The sequence below is a fragment of the Palaemon carinicauda genome, chromosome 40 (genome assembly GCF_036898095.1).
Source record: "Palaemon carinicauda isolate YSFRI2023 chromosome 40, ASM3689809v2, whole genome shotgun sequence".
Taxonomy (NCBI): domain Eukaryota; kingdom Metazoa; phylum Arthropoda; class Malacostraca; order Decapoda; family Palaemonidae; genus Palaemon; species Palaemon carinicauda.
Window position 1 is genome coordinate 50791631 of NC_090764.1, and position 15951 is coordinate 50807581.

The 15951-nt window shown below is 32.6% G+C and overlaps 1 protein-coding gene across 2 annotated transcripts in view; it reads right to left on the minus strand.

The window, feature by feature from the left end:
• The window catches only part of Dis3l2 (Dis3 like 3'-5' exoribonuclease 2), a 374186-nt gene extending 358852 nt beyond the window's left edge, over positions 1-15334 (minus strand). The window contains exon 1 of one of the 2 annotated variants that reach the window (XM_068363716.1): positions 15118-15334. In XM_068363716.1, coding sequence (XP_068219817.1) covers positions 15118-15227 — 110 coding nt within the window. In that variant the 5' untranslated portion in view covers positions 15228-15334. The remainder of the gene's footprint in view (positions 1-15117) is intronic. The other variant, XM_068363715.1, reaches the window with a different exon arrangement.
• Between the last annotated feature and the right edge of the window lie 617 nt (positions 15335-15951).

Here is a 15951-nt window from a genome sequence, read left to right on the forward strand (position 1 = left end):
ATTGAAAACTAACGTTTGAAATACTCTATATAATTGGTAGGACTACATTTAACTTGCCAATTTTAATCCCATTTTATACCTCATATATTTTATACTTAAAAGAGGAGCTATATGACGTACAGTACTTGTATTCTAATAGATTTTTTTTTTTTTTAGGATGTCACGCCTCCATTTAATGTCGTAAGTTTGTTTTCTAGATTAAAAGAATATCAGGAACACGGTGTTGCTATGATATAGACCTATAAAATATAGGATAAGGGTTCGGTGCAGGTAAATGGTAGTAGGTTAGCCAGGGCACCAGCCACCCGTTGAGATACTACCACTAGAGAGGTATTGGATCATTTGACTGACCAGACAGTACTACATTGGATCCCTCTCTCTGGTTGCGGCTCATTTTTCCTTTGCCTACACATACATCAAATAGTCTGACCCGTTCTTTACATGTTCTCCTCTGTTCTCATACAACTAACAACACTGAGATTACCAAACAATTCTTTTTCACTCAAAGGGGTTAACTGCTGCTATGTAATTGTTCCGTGGATACTTTCTTCTTGATAAGGGTAGAAGAAAGGTAAGTATCTCTTCTAGGAGGACACTCCAAAATCAAAAAATTGTTCTCTAGTCTTGGGTAGTGCCATAGTCTCTGTACTATGGTCATCCACTCTCTTGGGTTAGAGTTCTCTTGCTTGAGGGCACACTTGGGCACGCTTATCTTGTTTCTCTTCCTCTTGTTTTCTTAAGTTTTTATAGTTTATTTATGAAATATTTAATTTAATATTACTTTTCTTAAAATGGTTTGATTTAATTGTTCTTAGCTTCTTTTGTAGTTTATTTATTTCATTGCTTCCTTTCCACACTGGGATATTTCAGATCCTTACATTTTATACACCACCTAAGACTTCTTTGTCTGATTCAAAAAAGTTCACTATTCTCAATTATTTCCAAAACAAAAGAAAGATACATATTTTTTCATATATACAATTAATATTGTAAGTAAAATAAATAATACTTACTAGATCGAAGCAAACCGAGTCATAAGGTATGTGAATTGGAATTTTTTTTTAATATAATTTAATCTTATAATATTAACCAATTTTTCTTCTCGTCTACCCATAATTGACAACTTGATTATTCTAGAATATCTTCGAAATTGTTTCTGAGGGGTATCACTCACCATTAACGATCAACATCTGATTCTTTAATTAACATTGATAACATAGCATTAGATTGACAGAAATTATTTTATTACACATTTGGCTCTACGTATACTCAATCAAAATTTCAACTTAACTTAATCCTAAATATAACTTTTCCCAGAGATTGTGGTAGCTTTTTAGAAAATTCCCTCTTTGTCAATCTGATGGGCTGGGGTGCGAGACCCGCTCACACTCGATATTCTTTTTAGTGCGTGCAACCTCATCATCTTTGTAAGCTAAAGGTGGGTGGGTGGGGGAGCCTATAGATATACTTGCTGAGACATCAGCAGCCATTGAATGGGCCTCCCTTGTCCTAGCTTGATGGGGAGGTGGAGATAGATATATAGATAGATAGATAGATATAATGTTTATTTAAAGGTTATTACGATTTGGGTAGCTTACCGTAAATTATATGAAGCTAAAAGCTTTCACAGTTTTTATCACTAAATGTGATCATGATTTTGTCTACGGAAAAAAATATCATTGACGCTTGTACAGTATAGGAATGTGATATCTGGTGTTCCACGGGGTAGTGTTCTTGGCCTGTTATTTTTCATTACTTTTCATACTATATACACATGTCATGTGGTTTGGCCAAGAAAACAAGCTGGTTGCATATGCAGATGATGCTACTCTCTTTGCATCAATTCCATCCCCCTGAATGTAGATCTGGGGTTGCTGAATCCCTTAATAGAGATCTAGCAAAAATTAGTGCATGGTGCAAATTATGGGGTATCAAGTTAAATCCTAGCAAAACCCAAAGTATGATTGTAAGTAGGTCAAGGACAGTGGCTCCTCGACATCCGGATCTCATCATTGATAATGTTTTTTTAACTTTGAGTTTTAAAATTTTTGGTGTGATTCTCGAGAACAAATTTACTTTTGAGAAACACATTAGGTCTGTCTCCTTCAATTGCAAAAAAGAAAAAAAATGGGCTTATTGAGAAAATCTTTTAAGATTTTCGGTGATCAATCTATTCTGAAGAAGTGTTTCAATCCTTTCATTCTACCATTCTACCTTGTTTCCAGTATTATTCTCCTGTCATCTTAATTTGTTGGACAGGAACTTACGGTCTATTAAATCTATTATTCCTGATCTAGATATTAATCTTTGGCACCGTCGTTCAATTAGTTAATTATGCGTGTTGCATAAGATTTTTCATAATTCTCACAATCCTTTACATTCAGATCTTCCTGGACAGTTCCACCCTGTTCCTAATACTAGCCATGCAGTTAATTCTAATAGTAAGGCCTTCTCCACCATGAGGCTCAATACTACAAAGTATTCTAGAAGTTTTATTCCAGCTGTGACCAAGTTGTGGAATGATCTTCATAATCGGGTAGTTGAATCAGTAGAACTTCAAAAGTTCAAACTTGCAGCTAATGGTTTTATGTTGAACAGGCTGACATAAGTCTTTTATAGTTTATATATGACATATCTAGTCTTGGGTAGTGCTATAACCTCTGTACCATGGTCTTCCACTGTCTTGGGTTAGAGTTCTCTTGCTTCAGGGTACACTCGGGCACACTGTTCTATCTTATTTCTCTTCCTCTTGTTTTGTTAAGTTTTTATAGTTTAGGGAATTTCTATTTTAATGTTTCGGTTCTTAAGATATTTTATTTTTCCTTGTTTCCTTTCCTCACTGGGCTATTACCCTGTTGGGGCCCCTGGGCTTATAGCATCTTGCTTTTCCAACCAGGGTTGTAGCTTGGCAAGTAATGATAATAATAATGATATCTATTTTGATGTTGTTACTGTTTTTTTAAATTTTTATTGTTAACCTTTTCTCATATTATTTATTTATTTCCTTATTTCCTTTCCTCACTGGCTATTTTTCCCTGTTGGAGCCCTTGGGCTTATATCATCCTGCTTTTTCAACTATGGTTGTAGCATAATATAGCTTTTACAGAAGTGTGTTGTTTCCCTTAAAGTACTGTACGTATGTATGTCAATATTCAAATATCCATTATTAAAGTAAAAGGCGAAGCCCAGGGTAAAAACGCTCTTTACAGAAAAAGAAAAACTTACAGAGAACCGGCTGTACGGTTTCACTGCTAATCCTTATAAATTAGATTAGATCCAATTGTGCAATGAAGGGATTCAGTTATTAACAACCCCGATTTCTAATACTGGGTTTTAAAGTTCGCTCATGAATGGCAGAGACAAGGTACACTGACATTGCCCTAGCTAGAAGGACAATGCCCCAGAGACTAACCTTACATACATATGATCAGCGTCCAAGCCCCTCTCCACCCAAGCTAGTACGAAGGAGGGCCAGGCAATGGCTGCTGATTACTCAGCAGGTAGACCTGTAGACTCCCCCAAATCCTTCATGCTTAGCTCACATGGGTGGTGAGGTTGCAAACACTACACGAGACCATAGAGTTTGAGCGGGTCTCGAGCCCCAGTCCGGCGAGCGCCAGGCAGGGACGCTTCCAATAGCAAAGTATTCTTTTTTGGGAAAGAAGAATAAACTGCTCAGCTTTAATCCCAACAGTGCCATGCAAACTATGTTGTATATTATGAATAAATTTCTTTTTTTTTTTCTTGCTCCTTTACTCTCATCCCCCAATAATTCCATAGAAGAGTAAAGAAATTACAAAATAAATTGGTGTTTTTTGTTTCTTTATTTTCCGAAAGTTGCTCTGGAATAATTTAGGACCAATCCATTTTTAGTACTGAGGAATTTTTCTTGGTATGTTTCAGGGTTCAAATGATGGGAAATTACTGAATGAATCTGAAACCAGACTTTATAACTGAAGGTCCTGATATTACAATAACTGTTATTTTGGAAAGGTGTTAAGGGCTCAGTTATTATATTTAAAAAAATAATATGATATGCCAATTGATTTTTTCATGAAACTTCCATTAGCAGGCTTAAAATGCAAAGGTAAAAACATAAACAGCCACAGGTAGGGGCATATCAAATGCCATAGGTAATTTCTTAAATATATATATATATATATATATATATATATATATATATATATATATATATATATATATATATATATATATATATATATATATATATTGCTTCTGAAATATCTTACTCCAGTTTTCACTAAGTAAGCATGAGAATGTTGTTCTTTAATTTACATAATTTTACTTTGTCGTAAAAGGTCTGCTGTTATTCAAAAATGCAAAAGATACTCCAGTTAGAGGTCTTTTATTTTTAAGGCTTTCTTATATACATAGATGATTGTAATATACTGTATTTTAGGCGATAGCCTAACTTTACTATATTTATCTCATTATCACAAAATACAAATGTATCAACATTATTATTATTGTTATTATTATTATTATTATTATTATTATTATTATTATTATTATTATTATTATTATTATTATTAATTGCCAAGCTACAACCCTAGTTAGAAAAGCAGGATGCTATTAGCCCAGTGAGGAAAGGAGATAAAAAAATAAATAAACTATAAGAGAAGTAATGAAATATATCAAGAACAGTAACATTAAGATAATTCTTTCATATATAAACTATAAAAACTTATAAAAAAACAAGAGGAAGAGAAACAAGATAGAATAACGTGCCAGAGTACCCTCAAGCAAGAGTACTCTAACCCCAAGACAGTGAAAGATCATGGTACAGAGGCTATGACCCTACCCAAGACTATAGAGCAATGTTGATTTTGGTGTGTCCTTCTCCTAGAAGAGCTGCTTACCATAGGTAAAAAGACTCTTCTACCCTTAAATAAAGTCAAGCCAAAACTCATAATTCTTCTATAGACATTTTGAAACTAAAGATTGTACTAAAAACAGCAAACTTTAAAATGGGTAATGAGGTCAAGGTTGAAAACTTGCATGGCAAAACCTGGCAACACCTAGAACGCAACTCATATATACAGGGCACAAATGGCAACGAGAACATTTTGAAAAATCAAGAAAAGAGATTTAGAAGTTTAGACCCATAGAAAGTCTTGCGTACTTAGAAAATAGGAACTAAGGAAAAGATTAGATAACGGCGAGCAAAAAATAATTCTGGATTAGGAATAAATCATAACAAACCAGAATTGTATCTCTTCCATGAAGACTTAAGCTCTGAGGGAAGGAACCGCCAATACTTCATTTGCTACTCGCTGTAACTCTTTTAAATCACAAAATATGTCTGTGTACTGTTGTTTGCTCTTTAATTTCTACTAAAAGATATTAGAAAGCCTCAGAGTTAGGTTCGTCTATTCAATTTGTATCCAATAAGGATATTAGCACTGATTAGATTATTTGCATAATATTGCCTATTTAATAAAAAAAAAATAGCAATGCAAGGATTTTTATAGCTAAGCTGATTATGACAATTATTTGTTTATCAGAGAATGTAGGTTTTATTTTTTTTTTTTCCTACCAGCTTCTACGGTAGTCTGCGTTTCGTTGAATCCAAAGAATATCTATAAGATCATACTATAAGTTTTCTGATGTCATCTTTTAATAAAAATGTTGCTCTCTTTCATTTATTCACATTTTCGAGATAGTTCAAGAGTGTATTTCAGCACTAAGGCTTTGTGTGAGTTTTTACTCTTTAAAGCTGAAAAGTATAATAGAAGTGTTTCACCGAGTTACATATAATCCAGAGGTACATTCATGAAATAGCGAGTCTAAAGCTACCGGTAAAGTTACACTCACAAGTTTCTCCTGATATTTTCAGTGCTGAACGAGATATTACATATTACTGCACCAAAAATAAGTTTCTGCAACATATTGAAATATACATTTTGTTTTGAGTCTCCTTGATAACACCATAATATAATATAAAGCCACCGACCCTCATACTTGAATGATCTCTCTCTCTCTCTCTCTCTCTCTCTCTCTCTCTCTCTCTCTCTCTCTCTCTCTCTCTCTCTCTCTCTCTCTCTCTCTCTCTCTCTCTCTCTCTCTCTCTCTATATATATATATATATATATATATATATATATATATATATATATATATATATATATATATATGTATATATATATATACATGCATAGAAATATATATATATACATATATATATATATATAAAGATATATATATATACACACATACACACACACATATATATATGTATATATATATATATATATATATATATATATATATATATATATATATATATATATATATATATATATATATAGATCCTCAAAAAGATGACATTTATCATTCCAGGAGCACAGCTTGGTGTGATATTGACACACGACCTGACCTTTATCATCCGGAAGCTAAATCTCACAACAATACTTAGTTTACGTTATGCTTGCTGATAAGAAATTGGACACCGTAAGTATTAGTGCCTATTAAGTATCAGCAAAGTGAAATAGACTTTATTTGAGAGAGCCTATTGTGCTTTGCAATGTTTACGATTTGACTTTTTTTTAAAGAATTTTATAAAAAAATAATTAATAGTTAAAAAATGAAGGAAACGTTAAATTTGAAGAGCCACAGAACTTAAACTAGAACATTCATGTAAATGATAAATCAGATAAGCCATATTGAAACATCTAAAGTTTAGATTAGTAATTAATAAAGTTTTAATCACAGCAAAATCGTCTCTACACTCGAATGGGGCAAGGAAAGTATTCATGGTTAGAACAATTTTGTTTTTCTTTCTAAATCAAATTCTTACCCATTGAGAAAAGCTTTCAAAGTAGATTTGTTTATTGTGAAGACACCCGCAGTTCTTAACGTCTCCTCCACGGGAATAAACATGATCATAAATGTATTCCATTTGTCCACAAACATTTTAAACTATTCTGTCTTTGTTTACGATATTTTTATCTATAAGTCTGGCTTTAACAGATGAAGACTCGTATTTTGTGTTCAAATTGCTGTACTCTTTTAGTATCATCGAATATAATACTTGCCGTAGAATTATTATTATTATTATTATTATTATTATTATTATTATTATTATTATTATTATTATTATTATTATTATTTTTATTATTATTATTATTATTATTAATGTTATTGTTATTATTATTATTATTATTATTATTATTATTATTATTATTATTATTATTATCATTATTATTATTATTATTATTATTACTTCCGCCAAGGAGGTTATGTTTTCGAGTCGGTTTATTCATTTATTTGTCTGTGGAGAGAATTACGTCAAAACTGTTCAACGGTTTTTGACGAAATTCTTACAACAGATAGATCTTACGTCATGGACGGCTCCATTAAAATTTGGAGATAATCCGGTACCGGATCCAAATTCTAGATCCAGATTTGCATTTTTCATAATCTTGAAGATTTCGTCAAAAATTGATACATTGGATTTTCACCAAATTTTGATAATGTATAGATATTATGCATCGGAATAAAATCATGAAATTTTGGAAGTAATACGGATCAAGATCACGATTCTGGATGAATATTGCACTTTTCACCATATGTACAGTCAGCACATGAAAAGGGAAGAGATGTCCGTAGACTTTAGTTCAATCATGGCCATATTCATTGGTTGAGGTCTGAAATCTCTAGTTGCCATTATTATTATTATTATTATTATTATTATTATTATTATTATTATTATTATTATTATTATTATTATCCAAGCTACAGCCCTACCTGGAAAAGCGGATGCTATAAGCCCAAGGGCTCCAACAGGGATAATAGCCCTGTGAGGAAAGGAAATAAGAAAACAGAATAGTGAGCCTGAGTGTAACCTTAAGCAAGAGAACTCTACCTCAAGACAGTGGAAGACCATGGTACACAGGCTATGGCATTGAGAGCTAATGTAAATATGAGATGATATAAAACAACAAAATATATCTTTTTTGCATCCCTTTAACCGTAAAATATGTAAAGTTAGAGATACATCGTGACAATTATTAAATCCATTAAGTGTTTCTTGGTTAACTAAAACTGACATATAATCAATTAACTAATTGAGCAACAACGCACAGAACATGTATATTTGAAAATCTGTCCAGCCAGGAATGTATATGCCTTGAATAACAAAGGAATTCTCATACATCTACGCCGTAGATGTATGAGTGTGATGTAACGAAAATAATATTTACTGTCCTTTTGGTAGCAACATCATTCTGAACAAGTTTTCCAAAGAGGTAAATATAATTTTCAGGCTTATGAAACAGACTAGGCTAAATGGAAATTGAGCAGTCTTTCAAAGTTACAAGTCATATCCGGTTAGATGATATAGTTAGGGAAGTGGTGGTGTAATCAAAGAAACCTTTGATAAAATGGTTCTTCATTTATAACTAAAAATAATTTACTAAACACATTATAATCATCTGTAAAATTGATTATCCAAAAGAGGAATAAAGATTAAATTTCTCTAAACCAACATGTATGTTCTTTTGTAAAGAGACTACATTTAATGCAACGATTTTGTAATAGACAACCCACAGGAGATTTTTTAAATATAAATTAATATAAATGTATTATAATGTAGGCTAAATGTTTTTAAAAAGTGTGATATATATTTCGCACTACAAAAATAGTATCAATGGAAAGGGGAGCATGGATATTGTTTGAATAAAAGGTATCAAGCCTCATGTGGGGGAGTTAACATATTCATTCCATTCGGCGAAGGAGTTAATATTTACTAACAGACTTACACAAAATTTTGTCAACTGTATTGATTAGATCTAATATTTTATTTCATATCATATTTACAGGGAAGTACATTGGCTCCAAGAATTGGGCCATATCTCTTACTAAAAATAGAAGAAGAAGAAGAAGAAGAAGAAGAAGAAGAAGAAGAAGAAGAAGAAGAAGAAGAAGAAGAAATTGTTATTTTAGAATAAAGTCAATCCTCAACACTAAGGAAAGGAGAAATATTCTGTGTAGTGTATGTGGAAAATATAATATAGAGTCCTAGACCTGTTACGAGAACTGCTGATGCTGCTAGAGCAGCTCGGAAAGATTTGATTTGACAGGGGTTACTGTGAATATTTATCTCAACATTTCACTGGAAAGGAGAAAAGGAAAAGCAAAATCCGATCCAAATAAAGTTTGATAAAGAATATCGAATTCAAGTAATTTCATTGTCTAGATTAAGCTAAGGTACTCTAAGATGAATAGGTAGTCAATAATTCAAGAATACACAGGCTATTAGCAGAAGCAAAGAGCAAAAGTTTGATTCCAAGGATATGAGTCCAAGGAAATGGTGACTGAGTTAGGTATTCCTAAGGGTGGTGTTGTTAGTCCAATCCATTTTAATGTTTTGATGGACAAAATTGTGGGGCATAATTTTCCTGCTTGTACTGATGTTATTGTTTATGCTGATAATATTTTGATTCAGTATGTTGGTAAAACCATTTTGGTGAGGCCAATGGCAGAATTACAGAATTTATGCATGCACATGGGCTTAGTGATAAATTAAGAAAAGAGCAAATTTCTGTCAAGGATGGTGAATAGTAATGTAGTTGCCATATATGGTAAAACTTAAAAAAAAAGTGAATAATTATAAGAAGCTGGGCATGTATATTTAATTTAAAAACATGGTTGAAATTAATTACTTGAAAAATGTTTGTATATCTCGAATGAAACCTTTACAGGTGTTACCAAAAAAAAAAGAAAAAAAAAAGTAACGGTACTGGTATTCCTATTTTAAGGATGATGTACATCAGTACAGTGCGTTCAGTTATTAACTATGCATCACCTGTGCTGGTGAATTATTCGAACGCTGAGTTGAGACCTCTAGAAGTGGTTCAGAATAAGCCACTGAGAGTTATTCTGGGCTGTTCCATTAGTATACAAATCATGAGACTGGAATTGAATCTACCGAGTGTTATTGACCGAATACGGCTGCTCTCCGTATGATTAGGAGAGAAAGGACCTTAAAGATGGCGATTGACCGCTATTCAGGTAATAGAGTTGTATTGCTAAGTATAACAATTATTTTAAGAAACGAAACTATATAATATATTGAGGAAATATATTTTAAAATTTTCTATAAAATTACAAGAAGTGGCTCTAATTAAACCGTGGTTGCGAAATAAAATAGATTAAGTATCTGCAAAATAGATTGTAAAAAAGTGAGTGTAATACACACAAATTGAAACAGTTCAGTTTGTCTAAAATTAACTCACTGCCTAAGGCTAATAGTATACATATGTGCTGTGATGGTTCAGTGAATGGTATTAAGGTTGGATGTGGGGTGGTTGTAAGAGAATGTTATGAAAAGGATGCGAGTACTGATGAGACACTTTCAAAAAGGATATAGGATAAAACTTCTACTAGTGCAGCTGAGTTACAGGTCATTCGTGAAGAATTAGCCCTAGTAGTAAACAAGATAAAAGAGGTTTTTGTTTTCGTTTATTGCCAAAGTGCTATTCTTGCACTTAACTGTAGATATCCGGTTGACGGAGTATTAGTGAATAAGTGTAAAGAAATTGCATACGCAATAAAAAAGATCAGGGCAATGGTGTCAAGTTGTTTGGGGTACCGTCTCACGTTAGTATTCGCTTGAATAAGATGGCCGATAGTTTGGCTAAGGAAGCTACAAATAAGAATAATATTGATATAGAAAGCACAATGACTCCAAGTAGAATAAAGAAAGGGCTAAAAATAAAGAGGTCAATTTGGGGAGCAGCTGAAATTCGACAAATTTTGATTAATGGTAGTGTCAGTATGAGACATTATTTGCTTCTGTCGGAAAACAGCAATATTGTATATGGCGGCAGGGCATTTTCTAAACTAGATACTTTAATAATGAGGATACGCCTGGCATATAAATATTCTTGGGAATACATTGACGATGAAAACTAAATGTAAGTTGTGTGGGGAGTTACGGAAACATATTTCACATTATTTTATGGAATGTAATAAATTATCAGAGTTTCGTAACACCACAATAGATGACGTAACATATCAAGTGTGATATTCTCTGAAAAATGACGCTTGTTCCAGAATTGTAAAGAAATTTCCTAATTTATTTTGGAATAAATAATTGATCCATTTGCCTGTACATTAGTATAATTTATAACTTTTGATTTTTATACCTTTCTCTTAAAGTAGTTTATGTAACTTGATTTGTATGGCTTTTGACTAATTAATTTTGTTATAGTATATTATCAACTTTTGGTTTGTATAAAGTCTGCTTCATAATTTGGCATTAGTATAATTGACCTGTTTAACCTTTGCTATGATTCACTGTAACATTTTCTCTTGTATGGCTTAGTTTATTTTCTTTTATTCAAAGAATTTGCTTTTTGTTACAATTCTTATTGTCTGGACTCCGTTGAATTTTGTTGGTGGGTGTAGTAGCATGCTGGTACACTCCATTTGATGTATATCAATAAATGTTTTGAATTTGAATTTGAATTTGAATTAGCAAAAGCATGGACAAAGTGCCGAGAACTTGTTTTATCCAGTAATTGTAAGCGTTGCCATAATCTAGAAATCAAGATAATTTTAGTAAAGAGGTGACGTCATTAATGATATAATATGATCAAGCACGGTACCAGTTGGGCAATATGATGAAGTAGCGTATTGGGGGTATTTCAAAGCTTCATTACAGGCGTTCCCTTTAAATTTCAATCAGTAACTAACGTATGCGACCCGTCAAAAATGACGGCTATATATTTACATAGATATACACACACACGCACCTTCATCTAACCAGAGCATGACTTCCTCTCCCCCTTCACAAGGGACGAAAAAAATACATTTATGCATTTACATATATAGCTAGACACTTGGGGAGATAATATAAGAAACACTAGGAGGGTTAGATGAGAAACCACACCGTTCCCTCTAACAATGGAGTTTCTCACTCAGCCACCATTTTCTCTGTTAAATTTCAAAAGGAACACTTATATGAAAAGGGAGTCGGAAATAATGAACTCCCTCTTTTATACCAATTATTATTATTATTATTATTATTATTATTATTATTATTATTATTATTATTACCTGCTAAGCTACAATCTTAGCTGGAAAAACAGGATGATATAAACCCAAGGGCTCCCATAGGGAAAAGAGCCCAGTGAGGAAAGGAAATAAGAAAAAACTACAAGAGATGTTTAAGAACCATGATAACTTCAAAATAAATCTTTCGTATATAAACTATAAAACCTTGAAGATAAAAGAGAATAAAAACTTGAAAATAACAAGAGGAAGAGAAACAAGATAATATAGTGTGCCTAAGTGTACCCTCAAGCAAGAGATCTCTAATCCAAGACAGTGGAAGACCATGGTCCAGAGGCTATGGCATTACCCAATACTAGAGAACAATGGTTTGATTTTGGAGTGTCCTTCTCCTATAAGAGCTGATTACCATAGCTAAAGGGTCTCTTCTACCCGTACCAAGAGGAAAGTAGCCACTGAACAATTACAGTGCAGTAGTTAACTCCTTAAGAGAAGATGAATTGTTTGGTAGTTTCAGTGTTGTCAAATGTATGAGGAAAGAAGAGAATGTGTGTAAAGAATAGGCCAGACTATTCTGAATATATGTCGGTCAAAAATGAAATCAGCCGTAACCAGAGAGAGGGATCCAATGTAGTACTGTCTGGCCTGTCATAGGATCTAATAACTTTTAAGTGGTAGTATCTCAACGGGTGGCTGGTGCCTTGGCCAACCCACTACCTATAATATCCGATAAAACAACATCTACTCTACTATTTAGCAGTCTTATGATGATGCAAGTAGCCTGGTCTTGGATATGACTCAATGACTTGCAGTAATCGGGCATGAGGCATGATATCTCGATACCCAACGAATACCAATGACTCCTTCGACTTTGTATACGAAATGTTGTGAGTATTGTTGCTGGGAATGTGTAGTGAATGTCTAGATTCAGAAATGAATACAAGTATAATCGCCAGATATTTTTTGATACTGTGTTTGATCATGATTTGCTTTAAACAAATTAATTTAACTGTTTCTCTCCTTTTAGAAGTGCGTTGTTTGAGAGAATTATTATTATTATTATTATTATTATTATTATTATTATTATTATTATTATTATTATTATTATTATCCCAAGCTAGGCTATAACCCTAGTTGAAAAGCAAGATGATATAAGCCAAAGGGCTCCAACAGGGAAAAATAACCCAGTGAGAAAGGTAAACATGGAAATAAATAAACTACAAGATAAGAATTAACAATCGAAATAAAGCATCTTAGGAACAGTGACAACATTAAGTTAGATCCTTCACATATAAACTATAAGAACTTAAAAAAAAAAGAAAAAAAAAGGAGGAAGCGTAGATAGATAGATCAGCATACCCGAGTGTACCCCCAAGCAAGAGAACTCTAATCCAAGAAAGCGCAAGGCCACGGTACAGAGGCTATGGCACTACCTAAGACCAGAGAACAATGGTTTAATTTAGGAGTGTCCTTCTCATAGAAAAGCTGCTTACATAGCTAAAGGGTCTCTTCTACCCTTACCAAGAGGAAAGTAACCACTGAACAATTACATTACAGTAGTTAACCCCTTGAGCGACGAAGAATTTCGTGATTAAGTAAATTTGCGTAAATCATGAGGTGTTTACGTAAACATTGTTTTGATGCGGAATTTATAAATTCTTCTCTAAATCATAGGCTTTGATTTATCCTTACACATAAAATTATCACATAATTGATCAGGTAGGATTAAAAGGATTTTGTTTTCGAACTAGAGTTTTAGACGTCATAAAACGTTTTTCGGAACTTATAAGAACTTACAGAATACTAAAATAGTCTTGATACCTTAAATTGAAAAGTTTCTTTTATCTAAAAATACTTTCAAACATCTATTCCCATATTCACTTTATATTAAACACTAACTAAGGAATAACAATGTCCCAAAATTTTAGACCAAGAACTTATCAATCTACAAAATAGATTAACGAAAACTCAGAGAGTTTGAAAGCAAAACATTTAAGTGTTTCCTTCTTATTCCGTAGAATCAACAAACCAGTTGGTATCGATCTTGTATTTTAAACTATTTGGACAGTTTGAAATATCATAATGAGAATTTCTTCAAAAAATCAGAATATATGTACAGTATATAGAAAATTCTATGTAAAAAGTAAAATAAAGCGCATGTTGGACAATGTAACATTAAACCCATATAACTATGTTTTAAGAACAAGTGACATGGGTGGCAATATTTTTATGCCTTAGTAACAGCAATCGTGTGATTAATTGGCTATAATATAACGTCATTGTGTGATTATATATATATATATATATATATATATATATATATATATATATATATATTTTAATATATATATATATAGATAGATAGATAGATATATATTTTAATATATATATATATATATATATATATATATATATATATATCTTGTTAATATATATATATATATATATATATATACATACATATATATATATATATATATATATATATATATATATATACTGTATATATTTATATAAATATATATATATATATATATATATATATATATATATATATATATATATATATATGTATATATATATATATACATATTAATATATATATACATGTACATATATATTGATGATAAATTTTTGCACATTTAGACGTGTTTTTCATATTCAAATAAGCCATATATTTTTGATACTTTAATGTCTGTATACTCTTAACAACAGTGACTACCACTTGGCCACGAAGAAAGTGGCCAAGTGGCAGTCACTGTCTCTACAAGTTTGCCGAACCAGGGTTCGACTCCCGGCCGGTCACAAGCTCTTGTCTTTGTGTGATTTCGCCTGGGGCTCTGATCCCGAGGTCGTTAAGAGAATCCAGACATTAATGTATAAAAAATATATGGTTTATTTTATATATATATATATATATATATATATATATATATATATATATATATATATATATATATATATATATATATATATATATATATATATATCTTGTTAATAAGGAATCTAATTTTCCAATTGGGGCAAACGAGATAGCTCAACATGAAACATAGGAGGGTTACGACCCCGAGATCAACGTACCTGGTTGTAAGTCGCATGGGTCTAGCCGGCGTGACAGGACTCAGCATTGGCTTGATAGCTGGCGGGGATGTGGGCGTAGTAGAGGGAGATTTGGCACAGCCTCTCACCATTCTGTCAAAGAAGGCGTGGAAATATATTTTCGTAGGTTTGCCTGACAACTTCCCTTCCAAAAAGATAAGCACAGTACCAGAGAGGGAGTTGAGTACCGGTTATGACAGATTCTGCAGTAATTATTCTATATGATATTCCACTAAAGAAACAGTCATCTTACGATTATTAATCTGACCGGTATTGTTAATAATCGTTATAAATATGATGGCTTAAGACTATTTATATATATATATTTCTTCTAATTATAAGATAACAGAATCACTATATATTACGTCCTAAGAAAACCTCGAACACTATCTAATACTTAGATGTTGTTCTTCCGTAATCGATTTAATCTTCACGCACTGCACGGAGAAAGGTCTTTCACCGCATGTTCCAGGATGCCACAACTGTTGAAACTGGATGCTGCTGGCTGCGAGAGGGTGCCAGGCTGATAACACGGACAGCGGACGAGCACGAACCCATATGAGGGAGAGAGAGAGAGAGAGGAGAACATCCGTGGCACTCAACCATTGCTCCCTCACCCCACCCACCCCACCGACCATAACCCATCAGCCCGGACTGCGCAAGCCACTCATACTGCTCTCTCTCTCTCTCTCTCTCTCTCTCTCTCTCTCTCTCTCTCTCTCTCTCTCTCTCTCTCTCTCTCTTAAAGAGGCATTATAATCTACGTTGCAATATTTACCAAACTCTATATATATCTTAGTCCTTGATAAGCATTTG